This window comes from Capra hircus, chromosome 14 (assembly GCF_001704415.2).
Source record: "Capra hircus breed San Clemente chromosome 14, ASM170441v1, whole genome shotgun sequence".
NCBI lineage: Eukaryota > Metazoa > Chordata > Mammalia > Artiodactyla > Bovidae > Capra > Capra hircus.
In genome coordinates this window covers 16,221,158-16,245,681 of record NC_030821.1, presented here as the reverse complement: position 1 = coordinate 16,245,681, position 24,524 = coordinate 16,221,158, and the positions used below count along the sequence as shown (strand labels likewise).

Sequence of the window (24,524 nt, the reverse complement as noted above, 5' to 3'; positions counted from 1 at the left end):
AGGCTCTGATTGTTCCGGGGCTATTTGGGAGACAGTGATACTCTTTTCCATCATTACAGCCCACGCTGAGTTTGATCAGCTAATCAACAGTGACGGCCCAAATGCAGCCAACATTCCACTTAGTAAAAATCACAAGTAGAGAGCCCCTCTCAAGAGCGTTGGGCAGTAATACCAGAGAAATCGGGAACATGGACTCTGTCCTCAAACTGTAGCCATATATGGGGTGTGATACACGTCAATTAGACCACATATCCATTATCCAGGGCTTTCCCGGTAGCTCAGCTGGTAAAGAATCCTCCTGCAATGTGGGAGACCCCAGTTCGATTCCTGGGTCAGAAAGATCCCCTGGAGGAGGGCATGGCAACCCACTGCAGTATTCTTGCCAGGAGAATCCCCGTGGACAGAGAAGCCTGGTGGGCTGCAGTCCATGGGGTCGCTAAGAATCGGATGTGACTGGGCAACTAAGCGCAGCACAGCACATACTTTATACGGGGGCTTCCCAGGTGGTATTAGTGGTAAAGAACCCGCCTGCCAATGCAGGAGACAGAGGCACAGGTTTGAGCCCTGGGCAGAAAGGTCCCCTGGAGGGGGGTGTGGCAACCCACTCCAGTATTCTTGCCAGGAGAATCCCATGGACAGAGGAGCCTGGAGAGTTACAGTCCCTAGGGTCTCAAAGAGTGCACACACACAGGCGTACATTATACAATGTACAGTGTGTGTGTGTGAAAGATATAGACAGAGAATGAGAATGCATTAGAAATACTTGGAAAATCACAGTGGAAGGACTGGTGTGAAGCTGCCCTTGCTTATACAATCTGATGGACTGCTTCCGTTGTGCTTCCAGGACCAGCATAGTACAGTTACATAACTGCAAGTAAAGAGAGCCAAAGCAGAAGAGGAGACAGTGTGAAGTGCCTTTGGATGTGACCGCCTGAGCCGCAGCAGTGGAGAAACAAGTGGTTCTTTGTGAACAAGGTGCAAGTGGACCTCCTCTTACAAGCGGCGGCCACAGCCACAAAGTCGAGAATAATCCTGAGTTACATGCATAGCATTTTATTAGACTTCTGAACTGTACTTGCAGACCCAAATCGCAGTCACCATCAATGAGTTCTTTGGGTATAGAGGTGGGTTGACCATAACGTGGGTTGGGACCTGGTTGCTGGACCAGTGGGATGTGAGAATTTTGCCAGGAAAGGGGGAGCTTGGGGTTAGGGGAATTTATTTGGTTATGAGTACTGGCCCTTTAGAGGCAATGGAGTGTCCAGGTCACAGTGTCCCAGAGGAGAAAATCTGCGCTTGATTCCTGCCTTGATGTCAGAAAGATCTGGTCTGGTGGGTGGAGAGGGCTGCAGGAGTCTCAGGCAGATGCGTGTCAGTAAGAGGCAGAGTCACGATCCCTCCCCTATATTGAGGCAAAAACTCACCCAGGGGCTGGGGCCTGACATACACAGTGGAGTTTAGTCTCCAGGAGGATGGAGCTGGCAAAATACAGCCCAAGTTCAAGGCCGGCATTGCTCTCAAAAGAGTCATGTACCCTTGAAACCCAAGCAGGTGTAGGGGAAAGAGCTGTAATTCAGTGAGCTCCCAGGTTTTCCAGCTCAAGGGAGGAAGCCTCTCACACATCCTGGGATTTCCCTGCAAAAGGCAGCCGGCAATCCTGCTTCTATGACAACAAAGAATGACCAGTTTTGTTAAATTATTATTAAGAATATGTTCTTGCAAAATTTGAAAGTTATGGGACCTCATATTGATCTGGATGCAAACAGTAGCATTCTTTGTGTTCAGCATGTCAGTCCTTGTTTCAAAGATCCCCTTTCCAGTGTTAAACAGGATTGATTTGTTTTGTAATAGACCCAAGTTTAAGATTTCCTTAAGTGATATCTCACCTTTCTTGACTATTGTTGTTCTCCTTTTAATAAAGTGTTAAAAACTCCCAAAGGATGTCTTATTACATTTTTCCCATAAATTTGTTCTACTACAACTTAAATTTCTCAAAAACAACAAACATGGTGGCTTAGTAAGCTAAGTAAGGCTTATCGTTAATGGAGCTCAGTTTTTTAAGATAAGGGATGTACAATTATGTAAGTAAATGTGTTCCCAAGTAAAAGACAAAATGTAACAGCGCTTAATTGTATGGGAAGGCAGTATGTTGGGCTTTTCTGCCTAGGTTTTTAAGGTTGATTAAAAATTGGCATAGAATAGCTTGTAGAATAGCAACCATACAGTGTGTTTTGTAATCCTGACCTTTTCTGTTGGCTTTAAATCACCAGAGTTGGATCCAATGCTATGAGACTTTCTCAGGATAGAAAGGCAATAACCTTATGGCATACAAAAACCAAGATAACAAAAATCTCTTCTGGAATGACATTTTTTCTTTCTTCATTTTTACGTATGGGATTATAGCTTTAACTTAGTTTGGGTTAGTATTGCAGACAATGCAATTATCTACAAGGGCAAAGGAGATTAGGGGTAAGAACAGTCCAACCCATTAAGCATTCTAAAAAGTATTACGTATTTCCAACGTTTGCCGCAATGAATATGAATATTGTTTCTTCGTGGCCCTGTTGTAGTTAACTCTCCACATTTACCCTCCTTCTTCTGAGATCCCAAAGTGTCTCCTAACTGGTTTTCCTGTTCTCTGGCCTTGCTGCCTCCCAGTCCATCCTCCACACTGCACCAGGATGTCTTCTAAATGTCTCCCTTGAACCTATCCTTCTCTGGTTTAGCATCCTTCATGTTGTAGCACCACCTGCAGACCCATGGCATCAAAAGGCTGCTGCCTGCCCCTCCAGTCCAGCTATGCTGGAGTCATGCCAATGTAATTAAGATAAAGATCTCGAGACAAAAAGATTATCCTGGATTATCTGGATGGACCCTAAACACCATTACATGTTATCTTTTTCCTTTTTTTATGAGAGGGAGACACAGGGAGATTTCACATGGAAGAGGAAGGCAATGCAGAGAGTGATGCAACCATAAACTCAAGGATGTGCCAGCAGCCACCAGAAACTGGGGGAGGCATGGAATAGATTCTTTGCTAGAAACTCTAGAGGGAGTATGGCCCTGCCGTCTTGGTTTCAGCCCAGTGAAGTTGATTTGGAGCTTCCAGGCTCCAGAACCGTGAGAGAGTAAACTTCTGTTGTTTTAAGCTACCAGGTTTATGCTGATTTGTTACAGCAGCCTCAGGTAGCTAATATACTGTCCAGTCTAGACAGACTTGAGCTCTGTCCCTTCTGTTTGCATGGGTTCTATAGAGCGTAACTCTATTATAGATTTCACAGGTGATAGGCGGGGGGCTTCCCTCATAGCTCAGTCAGTAAAGAATCTGCCTGCAATGCAGGAGACCTGGGTTTGATTCCTGTGTCAGGAAGATCCCCTGGAGAAGGAAATGGCAACCCACTCCAATGTTCTTGCCTGGAGAATCCCATGGACAGAGGAGCCTGGCAGGCTACAGTCTGTGGGGTCCCAAGAGCCAGACACGGTTGAGCGACCAAACCACTACCAGGCTGTTACTGGGCTTCCCACGTGGTGCTAGTGGTAAAGAACGCACCTGCCAATGCAGGAGACGTGAGATGCGGGTTCAATCCCTCGGTCAGGAAGATCCCTCTGAGGAGGGCATGGCACTCTACTCCAGTCTTCTTGCCTGGAGAATCCCATGGACAGAGGAGCTACAGTCCACAAGGTCACAAAGAGTCGGACACGACTGAGCGACTTAGCAGCAGCAGCTGTCTGTTATTGGTTACTTATTCTACCTTTTCTGAGCTTCTCGAGGATTCTTTGCATCCTTTGTTCCTGAAATAGGACCTAATATTTATTAGTTGCTAAATAAATACCAAATGGGTTCATGACTAAGCAAATAGCCTCTGATGTGGACTTTGTCTCCCATATCCACCATCTTCTCTGTGGTCACTTACATTTTATGTCCTTTTCCTCCACCTTGCATATTTTTCCCAACCAGTGTCTACATGTGGTTTTAAGTTGTGCAGTGGTCTTATTTTTCTCATTAATCTCTTTCCTTAGTTCAGCCAGCTTCCTATTTATTTCTCGCTTTTTTTTCTTTCCTTGTTATCATCTCCTCTTTGAACTCTTTTAAAATGAACCCATATTCTCTTAAAAAATTCATTGAGCCTCTAAAGCAGATTTTTTAACTTCTTAGTTTGGAATTTTTCCAACCTATAGAAAACTCAGAAGAATAATACAGTAAACACCACATGTCTTCATCTGGAGATTCACTTGTTAACACTATACCACGTTTGTTTGTTCTTGCTCATTCTCTTTGTCTCTCCCTCTCTCTTCCTATGTTTTATTTATATTGTCATGTATCATTTGAAAGTAAATTGCACACATTATGAATCTTTACTCCTACAAATTTAAGGATGTATTGCAAAGACTTTGGATGTCCTTCTATCCCCTCTCAACTTTCTGAAAGTGAGGTTGCACCTGTTTACTAGGTGTAAATACAAAACCACCTCAGCTCATTCCTGAGAGTTTCCCGTGAGATGAGATGAACTGAATACTCATTTCTCAGGCATATCATCCCCTTTTAGGTTCAGGTTCTGTAAGATCACTCCTTCAGTGATGAGTTGACCTAAATCACTTAACCTGTGATATTTCCCATACTAAAAACTGGATCTCTCATTTCCATGTTCAGGGGTATTTTACTGCCTGGAACAGGGGACAGCATTATTCTAGCTGTGAGTTGAATATGACTATTACAGTGTTCAAAACTACCTCTGAATCTATGGTTCTTTTGAACCATATACTGGCTCCACCAGGGTCTGATTCCAAATTTATGTTTTGAAGGCAGAGCCAGAGACTGGAACAGACTATGACCAATTCCACGCATCCCTATTATCATATCCCATCACAATCTGGCCAAACTCCTCCACCCATGGTTATAGGTCAGTAACTTTATGTGAAATATCTAAAGACCATTCTGGCACCAAAAAGTGGGATAGAAGATTGTTATTCCAAATAAAACAAAAACATCCTGAGTACTTATTAGTGCTGATATTTTCAAGCTCATTCTCCGGAAATTTTTGCTGTGGCTACCACCATCTGTTTGCCAAGACATCCTGGAAAAGCCAGACCTTAAGCTGCAGTAGTGACAGGAGTGAACCCTACAAAAATAAAGGGCATCTTTCTGTGTTTCTGGTCTGCACTTGTAATCGCGTTATGAAGATGCTGAGCCACCTTTGCTTCTATTATCTTTGCTTTAGTTTATGTATACTGGGAAAAAGAAACAGATCCTGCTAAGTTTAAAATTGTGGAAAATGAACATTGACTAGCCAGACAGTTACCTATTGCAGTCTATGAAGAAACGGTGATTCAGACGTGAGCTGGGTTCCTGGGGCCAAAATTGGCCTGGTATCTATCTAGCTGTGTGACTTTGTACAAGTCACTTTCCTTCTCCAGCTCTGTTCTCTTTCCTGACCACCAGTCTCCAGATCAATAGGGAGGGGAGAAAAGGGGTAGGGGGAGGAGAGGAACCTAAGCTTCCACTAATTCTGTATGCTGGAAGGCAGAGAGCACTCTGAATAAAGTAATGAAGCAAACTAGATGTCTCTTAATTTAAGTGGCAAGTTTATAAGGGCTGCTCGCTATATGCAAATGACACCACTGATTTCTGATGAGGATTCTGTAATCATTAAAGCACATTTACCAGAGCCTCTAATTGGAAACAGGGTTTAGTAGTGCTTCAATTCAGTTCAGTTCAGTCGCTCAGTCGTGTCTGACTCTGCGACCCCATGAACCGTAGCACGCCAGGCCTCCCTGTCCATCACCAACTCCCGGAGTCCACCCAAACCCATGTCCATCGAGTCAGTGATGCCATCCAACCATCTCATCCTCTGTCGTCCCCTTCTCCTCCTGCCCTCAATCTTTCCCAGCATCAGGGTCTTTTCAAATGAGTCAGCTCTTCTCATCAGATGGCCCAAGTATTGGAGTTTCAGCTTCAACATCAGTCCTTCCAGTGAACACCCAGGACTGATCTCCTTTAGGATGGACTGGTTGGATCTCCTTGAAGTCCAACGGACTCTTACCTCAAGTTATTATATGTCCTTGAAGGTAATTAAACCATCTTTTCTGGGAAAACATTGCAAATTTGAACCTCCCCATCTCAACCAATTAGGGACATTAATGAGGATTTACTGAATTATTACTATTTACAGGTATGTGTCAAATGAATTTAATGAGTATGCAATTAACCTTCAATAACTAGGTAACATTTCAGAAAAACAATAAGATATACCAGTTTATACTGTGCACAGGCATACGTCTGAGATATTGCAGTTTCAGTTCTAGGCCACTGTAATAGAGCAAGTATTGCAACAAAGTAAGTCACATGAATTTTTGGTTTCCTAGTATGTAAAAGGGAGAAGGCAATGGCAACCTACTCCAGTACTCTTGCCTGGAAAGTCCCATGGACGGAGGAGCCTGGTGGGCTGCAGTCCATGGGGTCACTAGGATTCAGACACAACTGAGTGAATTCACTTTCACTTTTCACTTTCATGCATTGGAGAAGGAAATGGCAACCCACTCCAGTATTCTTGCCTGGAGAATCCCAGGGACGGGGAAGCCTGGTGGGCTGCCGTCTATAGGGTTGCACACAGTTAGACACGACTGAAGCGACGCAGCAGCAGCAGCAGCAGCAGCATGTAAAAGTAATGGTTACACTTGCATAGTCTATCAAACGTGCAATTATGTTGCATTTTGCATTGTGTCTTAGAAAAACAGTGTACCTACCTTAATAATTTATTGCTGAGACTTCCCTGGTGTTCCATTGGTTACGATGCCATGCTTCCAATGCAGAGGGCCTGGGTTCAATCCCTGGTCAAGGAACTAGATCCTGCATGTTATAACTAAGACCTGGCACAGCCAACTAAATTAAAAAAAAAAAATATATATATATATATATATATATATAATTGCTAGGAAATGCCAGCCATCATCTGAGCCTTCAGTAAGTCATAATCTTTTTGCAATAGTAACATCAAATATCACTGATCACAGATAATCATAATAAATACTATGATAATGAAAAAGTTTGAAATATTGCAAGAATTACCAAAATGTGATACACAGACACGAAGTAAGCAAATACTGTTGAAAAAGAGGTGCTGAAAGGCCTCAATGCAGGGTTCCTACACGCCTTCAACTTGTATAAAATGCTTATCTGTGAGGCACAATGAAGTGAAGCCCAATAAATGAAGTGTGTCTCTATTAGCTGGAAACTGTTTCTGACGCCTGCTTTATACCTATATATTTCAGTAGATATCAAATAACTAGACTTTAGAAGACAGCAGGCAGCTTTCTATTGCACACAAGTGGACCCTTCATTGTTGAAATCTGAATTCTGGGACAAGTTTGTTTTCTCATGAAACAGAGTGTTTCCTGAATTCCAACCCCAGTTGATTATAAAGTACTCCTTTGAGATCTTCCTAAGGCCAAAGGTCAAAGTTTGCTATTCCTAGACAGTTTTTAATTAATCTGAGAGTAGTTAAGTTCAAATAGCCTTTAATAAACAACTTCTCTGTGCCCGACACTTGTGCTAGTCATTAGGGTTACAAAGATGAGTTGGTAAGTCACAGCTCTGCCCTCAAGGAGCTTATAGTCTTGAGGGGAAATACACCTGTAAAGAATAATTATAGGGACTTCCCTGCTGGTCCAGTGGTTAAGAGTCCACCTTGCAGTGTAGGGGAGGGGGTTTCAGTCCTTGGTCAGGAACTAAGATCCCACCTGCCATGGAGCAACTAAGCCCACGCCGCAGCTAGAGAGTCTACGTGCTGCAACAAAAGATCCCACATGACGCAACTAAGACCCAATCCATTCAGTCCAGTTCAGTCACTCAGTCTTGTCTGACTCTTTGCAACCCCATGGACTGCAGCACGCCAGGCCTCCCTGTCCATCACCAACTCTCAGAGTTTACCCAAACTCATGTCCATTGAGTCAGTGATGCCATCCAACCATCTCATCCTCTGTCGTCCCCTTCTCCTCCCACCTTCAGTCTTACCCAGCATCAGGGTCTTTTCAAATGAGTCAGTTCTTCGCATCAGGTGGCCAAAGTATTGGCGTTTCAGTGTCAACGTAAGTCCTTCCAGTGAACACCCAGGACTGATTTCCTTTAGGATGGACTGGTTGGATCTCCTTTCAGTCCAAGGGACTCTCAAGAGTCTTCTCCAACACCACAGTTCAAAAACATCAATTCTTCAGCACTCAGCTTTTCTTAATAGTCCAAAAATATCACCAAATAACTATTTTTTAAAGATAATGATTATATACAGTTTAATATATGTACTGATGGGCGTGTATATTCTGACCTCAAAGGGAGGTCAGAAATGCTGAACTTGAAGATAGATCTGAGGAACTTCTCCATAATTCAGTACAAAGAGATAAGAGTTGGAAAATATGAGAGCTATTTTAGGGGAAAAAGAATTAAAAAGTCTAACATACTTGTAAGAGGAGTTCCACATGGAAAGGATAGAGAGAACCATAGATACTGGATTGTAATTGTGTAAAATGTTAACATCGAGGGGAAGGCTGGAGGAAGAGTGTGTAGACCTACCTCGACATTTCTTTGTAGCCTACTGTGAATCCAAAACTATTTCAAAATTGAAAGTTAAGAACATTTAACAGTAGTTACTAACAGAATATAAATAACATATGTAACTTCCCTGGCCAGAAGAGTAGGGGAAAGAAAAGAATAAAGAAAACTCAGTCATTTCAATGGGATTCAGGAAAAGAGAAATTAGAAAGCAGAGTTTAAAAAGTAAGATAACTGCAAAAACAAAAATGATGTCGAAATATATGAAAATATGTTTATAGTCACAATAAACAAAATGGACTCACCTCCCCATTTCACAGAAAGTGTCAGGGTTTTTTTAAAAATCCAGTTATTTTCTGGGTATTAGAGACGACTAAAATATGACACAGAAATGTTAAAGTGATGTGGAAAATGGCAAGTATCAAAAGAAAGTAACTACATTAATATCACCTAAAATAGATTTTAAAGAAAAAACATTGAGATTGATACTTAATGATAAAAGGAATAATTAGCTGGGACAATAAAACAGTCCTGAACCTGTATACAGCTGGCACTATGGTCTTAAAAATATAAAGCAAAGCCCAATAGATTTAAGAGGAAAAATGAGTAAGTACACACATTTGAGTGTATTTTTAACATACCTCCCTAGGTACTTAATAAACAATCTAAAATTTAGTAAGAATAGCAAAAATTTGAGCAATGAATTAATGGAGATAGATGAATAGATAGATAGAATATATAAAATATATTAACTCAACTATTAAGTACTTTTTTTTTCAAATATGCATGGAGCACTTGTTGACCCTACACCAGCCAGTCACAGATTTTAATTTATACAGTATAATAGGTGAAAGGCAAATGTTAATTTATACACAGCCCACAACTCAGTAAAATTAGAAATTAGCAATAAAGTGATCATCCACACCCCATTCATTTAGAAATATTGAAAAACACACCGTTGGATAATATAGGCTCAGATTAAAATAAGATGATCATAAAAGATTTAGAACTAAATGCCAGTGAAAACTGGATGCCAAAGCTATGCAGGCAGCTAAAACAGAAGGTATACTTAGAAATGAGTATCCCTATTCCCTGGTGGCTCAGACAGTAAAGTGTCTGCCTGCAATGTGGGAGACCTGGGTTCGATTCCTGGGTTGGGAAGATCCCCTGGAGAAGGAAATGGCAATCCACTCCAGCACTCTCGCCTGGAAAATCCCATGGACGGAGGAACCTTATAGGCTACAGTCCATGGGGTTGCAAAGAGTCGGACAGCACTGAGCGACTTCACTTTCACTTTCATTTGCATATATTACTGGATAGAAAGAAGCAGAAAAAGTGAATGAGTTAAGAGTTCAAATGGAGAAGACAAAAAAGGAAAAATTGAGTAAACAAAATGAAGATTGTATGAATATATGTATGAATTTACCACATTCCCATTGTCTGAATATACCACATTCCCATTGTATGAATATGCCGCATTCCCATTGTATGAATATACCACATTTTGCTTGTCTGTTCATTAGTTGATGAACATTTGAGTTACTTCCGCTTTTGACTAATCTGAGCAATACTGGTATGGAGATTTGTGTACAAGCTTTTGTGTGGACACATTTTCATTTCTATTGGATTTATACCTAGGAATGGAATTGCTGAGTCAAATGTAAATTCTGTGCTTAACTTTTTGAAGCACTGCCGGACTGTTTTCCAAAGTGCTTGCACCATTTTATATTTCCATAAGCAGCGTGTGAGAGTTCTGATTGATTTATCTACCTCCTTACTAATGCTTCTTCTTATCTGACTTTTTATTATAGCTATCTCATTTGGTATGAAGTGGTTTATCACCATGGTTTTGATTTGCAATCCCTAATGACTAGTGATGTTGAATATCTTTTCAATGTGCTTATTAGCCATTTGTCTTTTTGAGAGACATGTCCATTCAGATCCTTTGCCCATTTTTAATTGGGGCATTTGTCATTATTACTGCATTGTATGAGTTCTTTATAGATTCCAGGTATAAGTCCCTTATCAGATGTATGGTCAGATGTATGATTTCCAAATATTGTCTCCCATTTTGTGGATTATCTTTTCACTTTCTTGATCGTATCTTTTGAAATACATAATTTTTTAATATTAATGAGTCCAGTTATTTTTTTCTTTGTTGTTTATGCTTTTGATGTCTTATCTACGGGAATCCATGGCCAAATCTAAGGTCACAAAGATCTATCCTTGTGTTTTATTCCGAGAATTTTGTAGTATCGGCTTTTGCATTTAGGTCTTTGGTTGATTTTGAGCTGAATTTTTCGTATATGGTATGAGATCGGCAGCCATACCATTTTACATCTCCACCAGCAGTGAACAAGAATTTCCGTTTCTCCACATCCTTACCAAAGCTTGCTATTTTTTTTTAATTGTTTTTGATTTGCCTTTTGCTAATGACTAGTGCTATTGAGCATTTTTTCATGTGCCTATTGGCCATTTATGTATCTTCTTTGGAGAAAAGTCTGTTCAAGTTCTTTGACCATTTTTCAGCGGCATTGTTTATTTTGTTGTTGTTGTTCAGTTGTGGGAGTTCTTCGTATATTTTAGATACCAATCTTTATCAGATATAGGATTTGAAATATTTCCTCCCATTGTGTGGGTTGCCTTTCACTGTACTAATAGTGTCCTTTGATGCACAAAATATTTCACTGTTGATAAGGTCCAGCTTATCTGTTTTTTCTTATGGTGCCTGTGCTTTTCATGTCATATCCAAGAAATCATTGCCAAATCCTGCTAACCAGTTTCTAAACACTGGGCCTGGTGGTGTTTAAACTACTCAGTGAATCATTTAAAGAATTTTGAAGTAAGTTATTTCTATTCCCCAATTTACTTTTATAATTACAGAAGATTTTCATAATTACTCATTCAATCCCAAACTTCTTCTGAATTTTTATTTTCCTGATTACTGCCAAATGTACTCAATTGTAAATCGAAAGCATGGAAATAGCACATTATATTATGATACAATTGTTCCCCATGAGGAACAGTGATCAAAATTGTTGCCAACTGCCTTTATTAGGAAAAGAAAATTCTTAACTGATTAAAGACTATGGATATTATATGTCAGCTATTAAATGGGTTTTCAGCTTCTCTGCTTCATTTTTAAAAAAATACTGAATTTCACTTCAGCACGCATAATAAAGTTCTAAAACTTCAAAGACATTTTATATTCTGAAAAGGGTTCCTTGTGCTTGTAATGTTCATTTGAAATTCAAATAATGCTTTGGAATTTGAAGCTAGTTAAAAGTTCTGTACCAAAGAAGAAGAAGGGGGAAGAGCCCTTCTATCATTACTAATTTTTACTACTAGCAGATAGTACATCTTTGTACCTAGACAGTAGCAGTAAATGCATCTTTTGAAGTTATCAAAATAATACATATGCGATCTATAGTAAACATCTTGGGCAATGTGTCAGAACTTACTTTTTTAACCTCTGTAGTTCTTGTTTTAAACCACTATATACTTTTTCAAGCAAGTGTTTTTTTAAGCTGCTCATTGTGTATAGTAGATGATGTGAAAGACTTAGTGGAAGCCTAAGACACGATCCTCTTCCCTTGGAGAATTTGCCATCTCTTGATAGAGCCTGATGATACACATGACAATATAAAAGAAGAGATAGGGATGTGCACCGTTTAGATTCTGAGACAGTAAGGATGGGCTGTGGGGTCTGAGACAGTTGTAAGGCCAGGAGGGCGAGGTCTGTTTGGAATGGGCTGAGGGAAGGAGATACTGCCTAGGTGAGAGGAATGACGTGAGCAGGGTATGACATCTGACTGGAAAAGACAAGAACCAGGTTACCCAAGGCAGAGAGAGCACCTTGAGTGTGCTGTGGACAGCGGGTGTTCCACTGTGGACAGTGGATGAGGATGGATTATGGGGAGCTGGAATAGTAGTTTTATATTCAATGTAGTTGACTGTAGAGAGGGATTGTGGGTTCTTGACCAGGAGAGCAGTGGGAAATTGAGTCTGTCTCCAGTAGAGTTCATAACACTTTAGAGATAAAGGGATTTTGGAAACATCTTATCCAACAACCCCTGTCTACTGGATCCAGGGAGCTGAAATAGCTTGCTCAAAGTTGCCCGTCAGAAAACAGCAGATCTGAATTTCAGATTTATCCTTTAACTCCAAAGCCAAAAGTCTTTCTTTCATACCACAGTTTTCCAGAATATCTTCCTGTCTACCAGAATGTCTTAAGAAAAAGAAAAGAGGGAGAAAAGCACTCACATACTTGAGGCAGTGAACACCCCAATCAGAGGGGTTGCTGAGGAAAACTGAAAACAGGATAAGTAGAAGCATCTCACTCCAGTACTCTTGCCTGGAAAATCCCATGGTCGGAGGAGCCTGGTGGGCTGCAGTCCATGGGGTCGCAAAGAGTCAGACACGACTGAGCGACTTCCCTTTCACTTTTCACTTTCATGCATTAGAGAAGGAAATGGCAACCCACTCCAGTGTTCTTGCCTGGAGAATCTCAGGGACGGGGGAGCCTGGTGGGCTGCCGTCTACGGGGTCCCACAGAGTTGGACACGACTGAAGCAACTTAGCAGCAGCAGCAGCAGAAGCATCTTAGTGGGAAAAAGTGAGAACCTGATGACTATTTATTTTATTGAATGGAGCAAGTACCTAGAGAATTAAATATAGACTGAACTAGTTCTAAAAAATAATATTTGACTAAAGTGAGAAATTAATCCCAATAAAACTGTTATCCGTATTCCAAATGACCCTGGCAAAGTGGTGCTATGGAAATATTTGCTGAATGAATGAACAAAGGAATGAATGTATTAACTTACATTTTTGTAGTTTTTTTTTCTGGTAAATATCTTACAAGTGTTATTTAAAGAAAGCATTTTGTTTTATAGATTCACCTTTTTGGAGTTTTGCTGGCCATTTTAGGAAACCTGGTAATCAGCATTTCCCTAAATATTCAGGTAAGAAGAAGCTTTTTTTTCTAACTCTATAGTTTGATCCAGGGACACATTATGACTTTAATAAGTCTCAGACACTCTTGCCTTCTTCCTCCATTAAAGAAAGTGTATCTTATGTCCTTATTGATACAAAGACAGATGTAGTACTGACTGGATTGTATTCATGTTTTTTTCTTCTGATTTTAAAAGAAGTTAAATGTTTTTGTGAACCTCTTATTAGTATTGTATACCCCAGTCAAATTTCATGTGAATTGGTATCACACTTAGAAAAGATGTTCATAATGTTGGCATAAACCAAGATTTATTTTAATGTTCTACATTTTCTTATAGTACTTTTATTATTTTCTGAATGACTTCTGAAGCTTTTAAAAAATTTTTAAAGAAAAAATTTTAAAGTCATCTAGAATTGTACATACGTCTTAAAGAAGTGAGTTCAGTTATCATAAAATACAAGAGGGAAATAGGGCTTTATTTAATGGCCAGTTTTTCAGGAATTCACATGTTTGCAATAAAAGAATATATTCAAAGCAGATATGAATGAGTTCCTCTATCCCAGCCCTCTGCTACCAGAGCTTTCTGCCCTGTTACATTTATTGTGGTAGCTACTTTGACTCATCCTAAGATATGCTTTCTTTAAATCCCTTTTCCAAAGGTGTTTCTTTAATAATTTATTATATTTATTTCAATGATGTTTATTTTGGGAACCTGATTTTTTTTGACATTCTAATAAAAGAAGTATTTTGGTGTGGTAGAATAAAAAATCACTTAACTCCTTAACACACATCCCACCTTTGATAGTAATAATGATATTTATTCACAGAGCTATGAGAATTAATTAATATGAAGAATGCCCTTTAAACTATAAAATACTGTGTCAGTATGAGTCACTTTTAATATGTTTGGAACAAAACAGAAAATCATAATAACTGCTCTGTTATAATCTGCAAATAAATTTAAGAGCCATGAAGCAATTTTATAGGAACAAAATTTTCAAGGCAATGTTTAGTTGCGTGGAAATGTTTCTTATTTACATTCTGTTTGACTTCTAGAAGTATTCACATCTTCGGTCGGCACAGCAAGAACACCCAAGGCCATACTTCAGGAGCGTGTTGTGGTGGAGCGGAATCGTACTGATGGCCCTGGGAGAGACGGGAAACTTCGCGGCCTATGGATTCGCCCCCATTACTCTCATCGCTCCGTTAGGCTGTATGTCTGTTACAGGTGAGCCATTTTTCTGTGTTTTGATAAATAGAAATTTCAAGAGATCAGAATAATCGGTGAAAAAACATACAACTGAACACAGGCCCAAAAGAAAAAAGTCTGTTTCCTGTTTTCTTAGCATGCTCATTTGAAACAATTATACTCCTAATTTCAGTTATTCATTGTCATGGTGCCCCATTAACCATGAAGAAACTGGCATTTTGTAGCTATAACGTTTATGTTGAAAAGCCTGATTCCTGGTGTCTGAGTCAATAAATCAATAGCCACAGCAAATGTTATACATGCTTTTTAATCATTAATGAATTATCTTAAAACATTTGTAATAGAATGACATATTTTATTCATATGTTAGACTGACATGACGTAGAGTCCTTGATGCCTGATCCATAGTTTAGCATCTTTTTTACATTAAGAATTAGATACATTACTATCTATAAGAATGTATAATTTTACAGTAATATCATAATTAACCTACTTTCAAAATTTTTTATGACTTGCTAGATACATTTAGACAAGAGAATATGAGATGTTGCTAAAGACTAAAGAAAAAGCAAAAATTACTGCTAAAAAAGAGAGCAAATTCTCTAAGCTGTGTTAAAATCAATAAAATCTTTTGAGTTTCACCCTTTATCTGCTGCTATGGAAACAGCATGTTTCTAAGTTTCTGTGAACTTGGAATCTTCATTGAAATAGAAACGAGTTGATGGTTATTGTCTGGTAACAACTAGATCAAGCGTATTATCCCAAGTGTAATATTTTCCAAAAAATTATATGATATCCTTTTTAAAAACATAATTTAAACTGAAATAATATATACTCAAAGGGAAGTTTGTTTCATTTTGAAAGCAGTTTTCCCTTCTTAATCATTTAAAGTATCTTATTTAAAATAATTTCATAATGTACAATAATAGAATGGTTAGCAAAGAATGCTTTTTTGGCTTTCTAGAAATTGTTCAGTTAAAATCACCCTACTCTGAATAGGCACACAATTTATGTAATCATTTGACATTTTTAACATTCAGATAAAATCAGCAATTTGAAGGTATCTTATCTTCTATTTACTACTGCATATACTGTGTACAGGGACATTCTTTATATTTTTTCTTTCTCAAAATCTGAGAAATAATAGATAAAAAGATATAGTTATATTGTGCTTCCCCACTGGCACTAGTGGTAAAGAACCTGCCTGCCAATGCAGGAGACATAAGAGATGCAGGTTCTCTCCCTGGGTCGGGAAGATCTCCTGGAGGAAGGCATGGCAACCCACTCCAGTATTCTTGTTTGGAGAATTCCATGGACGTAGGAGCCTGGAGGACTGTAGTCTATAGGGTCGCAAAGAGTTGCACATGACTGAAGTGACTTAGCATGCACACGTAGTTATATTGTCACCTTGAGACTTCTATAGGCCCCCGTTGATCTGAAAATGTTGTATTATTTTTCATAGTGACTGTCTGTTTAGAGCTTATCTCTAGTTTTGTTTCTTATTCTGCTTCATGCTGTTTCGGTGCAAGAGCCTAAAACAGAAGTGCCCAGGCAGATCCAACAGGCCTGGGGGAGGCTTGAGTGCACCACATTGTGCTAAAATTCTCCGTTTATCTCGAATCCCCTGGTCCTGGGAAGCTTTTTTCTGGGAACAAGAAAAGAGCCATTCCAACTAGCACAAAGGAAGGGGGATGTGCTGGATTTATTATAAAGACCAGAGATCTCACAGAAATGAAGATAAGCCAGGCCTCTTGGGACTCGAAGTGAGAAGTCGGAAATTATCGGAGATGAAGGGCCAGCCCTGATAAACTCCTCACAGACCTTCAGTGAAGCCGCCTGTGAAGCTGCTCATCTCGGCATGACTTGCTTGAAGCTCTCGTTAATAACGGGAGGTTTTAAGTTTAACCGCCTTCCCCCCACCCCGGACAGTGTCCTCCCAGCTTTCCTGGAGGGGGCAGGGCAGTCCACCCACCTTCAGACTTGGAGATGGGCTCTTCTCCATGCTCTCCTTCGTTTGTCTTCGTCTACCCCTAGCCTGGATTAATGTTTCAACTTTAGAGCATTTTTAGCAACCTCCCTCTCTACCCATTTAAAATGATTCCAAGAAGTAAAACTGTAGCCTCAGACACAAATTGTTTCTTGCTTTACAGTCTTTGCACACGGTAATGTATGCTCATAAATAATATTCCCACAGCACTCCTGCGTTGAATTCAGGTCACTGTGCAGTGTTGTGGGTGGACAAGGGATGCTGGAGATGGAGGATTTTCCCCAGAACAACCCCCGACCACTTTTATAATTCTTTATAAGGGTTCTAGAAACTCTAGAAAAACGTGAAGCGAAGGGGACAGTATTTTTTAATAAATATGTTATCCTATGGCTGTGTCTACAGCTGAGGCAGAAAAGCGTCTACACTTTACTAATTTCATTTTCGCTATTATTTCTTGGGAGCTTCAAGAAGGAAATCAAACCTTCCTATGATTTTTTTTAAAGGTAATATTTGTTGCAGTGTTGCATGAGAGACTGCAGATTCTTTTCTGGCTTTTCTGCTCTCTTTTGTGGCTTTCAAAGTTTGAAAAGAAAAAAAAAATAAGAAAGAAAACTGAAGTCCAAACAGTTTTTTTTTTTTTTTTTTGAAGTTTTAGCTCTTAAGTCCAAGTGAAGGAACTTTCTTCCATCTTCTTCATTCTCCTTGGGTAGCCTGGTTCATACCAATACACTGTGTTCCTTTTCCTCCTCTCCAGAAGTAAGGCGATACTGTGTGGGTCACTAAGCCCAGGCTGCTAATATGTCAGTCCCACTGCTTTGTCTTACATAATCAAAATTCCTCCTCCCTTTGTACACTTCAATGCAACAGATTTTTTTTTTAGGACTAGCACGTAAGAAGCACTACAGTAACCACCAGAGATATTTCAGTTTGTACTCCACCCACGTTCTCGCCTTGAACCATCTTCCTTTCTAGTCTTTCTTTCCTTCTCTCTGTGTGTCCTGCTGCTCTACACTGACATGCTTACCTGGAGGTGGCATTTTCTCAGGCACGAGTTTTACTGATGGTTTCATAGGCGTTCTGAGAAGCAAAGAATTCTGTAATCAAGCAGGTTTCTGCAATATTGAATTTAAAACAGTACAAAGGTTTCCTGAGTGGAGGATTTCTTGAGGCTCTGGGATAGGCCCAGGCACGCTGTCAATTTTTCAGAAGCAAATGCAGTAAGCCAGCTTTCCAATCGTAGAAGGAAATGGCAACCCACTCCAGTGTTCTTGCCTGGAGAATCCCAGGGATGGCGGAGCCTGGTGGGCTGCCGTCTATGGGGTCGCACAGAGTCAGACACGACTGAAGCGACTTAACAGCAGCAGCAGCAGCTTTCCAAATCTATTGTCTACAAGATGCCTTTATAAGAAACATCTCAAGGGACAACATTTCTGCAGAAAACCCTCTAGAGAGTCCTTATGGCAACGCTCACAAGCAGTCAGAGCGTTCTAGAGACTCAGATAGGATAGATACCTGGCCAGTACCTACAGCACGGTGGGGAGGTGGATAATGGGAGTAATCTTGATACACAGATCTGAATGCCCAGGCCTGGGTCCTCTTTTGGAGAAAGAAGCTCAGAGCCCTTATATTCTTGTATCACTTTATACTTTTACCTTCCTTTTCTCACTGAATAATAAGTACCAAAGCTTATTCTGGCTAAAATGCTGATTATATGCTGGCAGGCTTCCCTGGTGGCCCAGACAGTCAAGAATCCGCCCACAATGCAGGAGACCTGGGTTCGATCCCTGGGTTGGCAGAAGGAAATGGCTACCTCCATTCCCTGGAGAAGGGAATGGCAACCCACTCCAGTATTCTTGCCTGGAGAATCCCATGGACCGAGGAGTCTGGTGGGCTACAATCCATGGGGCCGCAAAGAGTCAGACATGACTGAATGACTACCAGTTTCACTTTTTTTCATGGTTAATTCTAGGAGTTTGTTTTTCTAGTAATTAAGAAATCTTAAGAGTTGGTGTTTCAATTTCGTCTAAAGCTTTGACTGGATACTCTTCCCAATAAGACAGGGCAATAGAATGGTGAAGAGTACAAGCTCTAGGACCTGCGCCTGGAAAGCTCTGTGACCTCAGGCAAGTTACTTAGATAGGTTTATGCCTCAGTTCCATCATCTATAAAATGGGAATAGAAACAGTTCTTCCCTCAGAAGTTGTCATGGGAAAGAATTGAGCAAACACAAACACTTAAGAACAGTGTTGGATACACATTGCAGTGTTTGACACAGTGACAAATCTGGCTATCATCACTGTGATTTATATTTTTAATTAACTAGAAACACAGTACGTTATTCTTTATAAGGGAGTTTACTTCCGTGCTTCTGAAGATGCCTGGTTGTTAAATTCTCAAAAATGAATGAACCACTTCAAGAAATGCCTTTTATCATCCTTACCATTGTTGTTCAGTCGCGAAAGTCGTGTCCGACTCTTTGCAACCCCTGGGACTGAAGCACACCAGGCTTCCCTGTCCTTCACTATCTCCCAGAGTTTGCTCAAACTCATGTTCACTGAGTCAGTGATGCCATCCAACCATCTCATCCTCCGTTGCCCCCTACACCTCCTCCCCTCAATCTTTCCCAGCATCAGAGTCTTTTCTAATGAGTCGGTTGTTCGCATCAGGATACCGAAGTATTGGAGCTTCAGCTTCAGTGTCGGTCCTCCAGTAATTAATTAATTCTCAGGGAGAAGAAGGGTAGGCTCCTCACAGCTCATTTGTTCAGCCATTAAGCAGCAATTATCTTTTGACTCCTCCACATATTCCCCACCAAAATGTGTTGGAAAATACCAGAATTTCCAAATACCCTAGCAAAACAAAATACATATAAAAAACAGACACAGAATTTTGTCCAAGGGAAAACAGTCTGAAATGTGCGTGCAACTCTGTCTTCTTGCTCTGGCTTCAGAGCACTTTTGTTCACTTGCTAATTAACTTCAGAGAGACATTCAGATCTAACTGCAATTTGAGAAAGTGTTTTTCTGAGAAACTATTTATTGCACCAGAAATCCAATAAAGAGAAATAAGTTGGGTATTCTGTGCAGTTTGTAATAAAATTTTAAACTGCTGCTAATCTTTCCTGTCCCTCTTCCCCAGGAGGCCTTTTTTTTTTTTTTTTTTTTTTTGCTCCTGTACTAAATTAAACTGGCTTCTTCTCTGCTCCCTTAGAACCCTGCATGGGCCATCCTCTCATCTATTTGGTGCCCTTTTGTGAATTAGAAAAAGGCAGCCTTTCTCATAATACTTTATTTTGGTGTGCAGATTATCTTAATACAATAATGTGATTGGAGCAGGACACGCTAGTGACATCTGTCAGAAAATTGTCCTGAGAAATATACAAAGCACCAAGATCTGAGATGTGGATGGTGCCCCCTCAACTGTAGTGTCTTTGTGCAGTGCGCAACCTGTTCAACTGCGTGTAGAAGCTTTGGCCCTTACTTCCCCTTTGGCAACGCTCCTCATGCTCCGAATGACCTGCTTAATGTTCATCTTGGCCATTCAGCTGAGACCAGGAGATTGGGACTATGTGTCATGTTGCCGGCTGTCTGATTTTTTCAGGACAGCATGATACAAGAAATCATACAATACAGCCTCACAGAATTGGTTTGAATTTGAATTTTGATAAAGTGAGGATTGAGTGTTCTAGGATGTCCTGTTCTAGGATATTGAAAGAGAAGTGTTCTGTTCTGTTCCAGGGTGGTGTTTGTTTGCTCTCTCACTTCAGTTGTGTCTGACTCTTTGCAATCCCATAAACTGTAGCCTGCCAGGCTCCTCTGTCTATGGGATTCTCCAGGCAAGAATACTGGAGTGGGTTGCCATTTCCTTCTCCAAGGTGTTATTTAAAAGATTTCAGTTCCTGATGAAGTGCAATGGTTAAACATTTATTGCAAAGAACTTGTGAATATTCACTTCTGTAAATACTTACAGGTTTATAAGCCTGTCCTTTGGGGGGTTGAGTTAGAGTATTTGTGCATCTATTAATACAAAATGTGCCCTTACATTTCATGTTTTCTTTTTTCTGTTTATCCACCGATGGTGATCCATACTATGCATAACCGTTGAGAGATGAGTGAAAATAATAAAGTTATCAATAAACTGCAGAGTTGAAGCCACAGAAAATGAAGGAGGTTCATGGTAGACTTCTCTCAGTATAAAATTGACTTGTCTAGGGGTAGCTAGGGAGTGGGATATGAAGGGATATTGTTGTGGGGGCAGGAAGGGTAGGGGAAATAAAACATGATGGATATTTTTCAGTTCTATACCTCTGAGTGTAATGATTGAAAGTAATTAGAGTTCAGAGAATAGATCAACTTTTCCAAAATTAAATTCAGGTAACAGTTTAGAAATAGTTAAAGGTAGGAAACTAATGCTGAATGAGCATCCACTGTGCCGGGTACTGTATGGTACAAAATAACCTTGTTATTTTACTTAATTACTGCCCAAGTGAGTAGAAGTGAGTAATAAGTAGATTAAATTCACGATGAGTTATATGAGATCAAACACTTGGAATTTTATATGGAATGATAAAATTAATAGCAGTGAGGTCTCCTTGGCCCTGGGAAAATTTCCTAAGAGAAGTAGTCACCCTGTGTGACTCAGCTAATTTGAATTAAGGCTGGAGATCTGAACTGCACTGAGAAAATGAGGCGAGAATGAAGCAGATGACTGGTAAGTCTTTTCCACCGTGCATTTTCCCTAGCATGCTGGCTTTTGTTCAAATTGAGATTCATGATGTGGAAATATATGTTGTTTCATGTATTTCTGTGTGCCGTTATGAAGCTGTAAGCTGCAATGTGTCTGTATTTCATTAAACAATGGTCCTAGCACAGCCAGAAAACCCTGGTGAGGCCTTTTGGAATTCCAGAGAAGTCATCTCAAGCAGTAACTTTGGTCTCCAAGATTTTTATTAGAAACAAATGAAGGAAAACACAAACAGGCCCATGAGCGAGTGACCTGTAGCGTCCCACAAACCTCGATGCGGCGGATTCTCTGTCCTTTAATGCCCTGTGCTCGGCGCCAGCCTCAATGAGGCTGCCAGGGCTCATGGGCTGCCTGTGATGGTGGCACTTCACACGGACGCTTGTTTTTACCCTGAAAATATGCGTAAAATATCCCTTTTCTCGGTGGCTTGCTGGGTTGTCTGCCTTAGCACATTTGTCCCAAAAACCTGCCCAAATAAAATGTGTGGAATAAATCCCCGAAGTCCTCATTTCATGTCTGCTCATGCACTCTCAGCTGAAAGCATTCCTAAAACCCAGAAACCTTTATTTGAAACATCTTTTCCACCCATCCTTACTTTTTGAGGACACCACAGAATATTTCTAAAGAAATTGCTGCTGATGATATATTGTGCTATTACATGTATAACACAGAGTTAATCCTGTCAGTGATAGTATTTTTACATTTTTGGAGTCCTTTCATTCAATTTAATCACTAATGTATATCAAAAAAATGTAGAAAAGATATTTGTTCTTAATCCAGGTAACTTTCCTCATTTGAAATTATGCATGTTACCTATAATTTCATTATCTTCAATAAATGACAATAGCAATTTTTTCTCTTTTTTAAAAAACAGAGGTGTAGTTAACTTACAATATTGTGTCAGTTTCATGTATACAGCAAAGTGATTTAGTTATATATGTGTGTGTTTTTCAGACTCTTTTCCATGATAGAGTGTTATAAAAAATATTGAGTGTGCCTCCCTGCGCTATGCAGTAGGTCCTTGTTTTCCTGCTTTGTATTTACATCTGGAGTGTAACCATAAGTTTATTTTCTATGTCTGTGAGTTTCTTTCTGTGTTGCGAATAAATTCATTTGTATCGTTTTCTTAGATTCCACAAATAAGTGATAACACAGTAGTTGTCTTTCCCTGTCGGCCTTACTTTACTTAATGTGAAAATCTCTAGGTCCATGTTGCTGCAGATGGCACTGTGTCATTCTGTTCATGGCCGAGCAATACTCCATTGTGTGTGTATTGCACCTTCTTTATCCACTCACCTGTCAACTCATCTCAGTGGACATTTAAGGTTTCTTGCATGTCCTGACTGTTGTGAATAGTGCTGCGATGAATATAGGGGTGCATGTATCTCTCTGAATTATAGTTTTGTCTGGATGTGTGCTCAGGAGTGGAATTCCAGATCATATGGTAAGTCTATTTTTAGTTTTTTAGGGAACTTCCGTACTGTTCTCCACAGTGGCTGTACCAATTTACCTTCCCACCAATGGTGTAGGAAGGTTCTGTTTTCTCCACAGTTTAGCGATCTTCACTAACATGAATTATCGGGTACTTTCCTGCCAATATAGGTGGTGGGACAACTTCCTTTTCTGCCAAGAAACATTTTTCAGTGTCACATCCTCAGACTTTCGAATCCTAATTCCTTGGAATTCACTGTAATTGACATACTTCTCTCCTCCAATTCTGCAACTAAAGAGGAGTGATCCTTTTGGAGAAGTCAGTACCTCAAAATGGTTAGAGTTGCTTGAGCCTGTGAGTGCACTCAACATGCCCACGTATTTGAAGTTTGATTGTGACCAACATGAAAGTGCTTCTGTGGTTTGCTTTTTAGCAGCACAATAAAGTTGCCGTTTTAAGCGGTCAGAAACCACAAGCCAGATATTTACATGTGAGGAACTGTTTGTAGCATTATTGTATAAATATGTTCTTTTCATGTCATGGGATCTTTTTTTTTTTTTTTAATAAGAGTGTTTTCTTTAGTATTTTGTGTTCTGCTTCCCTGTATTATAAACGTATACCCTGGTTTCTCTTCAGATTATAGAGGTTAAACAATAAATTGAATATCTAGGCAGGCGAGCTGATGGAATTTTCATTTGCGGACTAGATCAGAGTTTACAAAGGGGTGGCCTGTAGACCAGATCGGGCCTCTGCTGTATTTGTTTGGCTCAAAGAATGCTTTTTAAGAATACATATTAATTTCCCATGTTTAAAAATTGGACAGTGATGCACAAAAACTGGATTTTTGTCTTAAAGAATCAGATCCAGTAACACTGAACTTAAAGTTGGCTAGGACTTGAGTTCTGGCTACCGCCTTTCATTGATCTTGTGTATGCCAGGTCACCACAGGCCCACAGCCCCTGATCAACACAGCCCACCACCCCCATTGTTCCTTCTTCTTTAGAGGATTACCCAATTTGCCCCTGTTGGCCAGTTTGGGTTTGTGACCCTGGAACCAAAGGTTTTTTCCTTTCCAGCTGAATCAGATAAGAATGTCATATACATACTCACATTTAAATAAAGTGTAATTGATTTTTTAAAACTTTGGGTTAAATCTATCTTTATAGCAGTGGTCATAAAAGGGTAAAAAAGTGGAGAAAAGTAAATAAATGTGAACGAAAAAATAGCCATACCATAACACATTTGAATAGTTACTGAAGCCTCTTTTGTGTTCTTAAACCCTTAATAAAAAAGAAATTATTATTTGTGTTGGAGGAGAGATTTTAGGTAAAATGTGCACATATATCATCACGCTGCAAACTGAAGCACGTCTACACGTGGGGCTGACAGCTCCTCATACACCTGGTGCAGCTGGAGCACGGGGATCTTGGCTTGGCCTCTGTCTGTTTCCATCTGGAAATCCAAGTCAGAATGTCCATGTATCTCACCCTTGTACACAGCCCTGACAGGAAATCGTTTCCATTCTGCCTGCAAGCCAGGGGACGCTCCATCACCAAAAAGAGCACAGATGGCTTCCCAACAGGAGTCGGTCCATTATAACTGTTGTTGGTTCTCCTGACCACGAGGTATTATGATCAAGGCTGTGTGAATACGTTA

General features: G+C 40.0%; 1 protein-coding gene across 3 annotated transcripts in view; it reads left to right on the top strand.

The window, feature by feature from the left end:
• NIPAL2 (NIPA like domain containing 2) overlaps positions 1–24,524 on the top strand; it is an 83,063-nt gene that overhangs the window by 10,512 nt on the left and 48,027 nt on the right. For 2 of the 3 annotated variants that reach the window (XM_018058279.1, XM_018058276.1), the window contains exons 2-3: positions 13,438–13,506; positions 14,553–14,724. In XM_018058279.1, coding sequence (XP_017913768.1) covers positions 13,438–13,506; positions 14,553–14,724 — 241 coding nt within the window. The remainder of the gene's footprint in view (positions 1–13,437; positions 13,507–14,552; positions 14,725–24,524) is intronic. The other variant, XM_018058278.1, reaches the window with a different exon arrangement.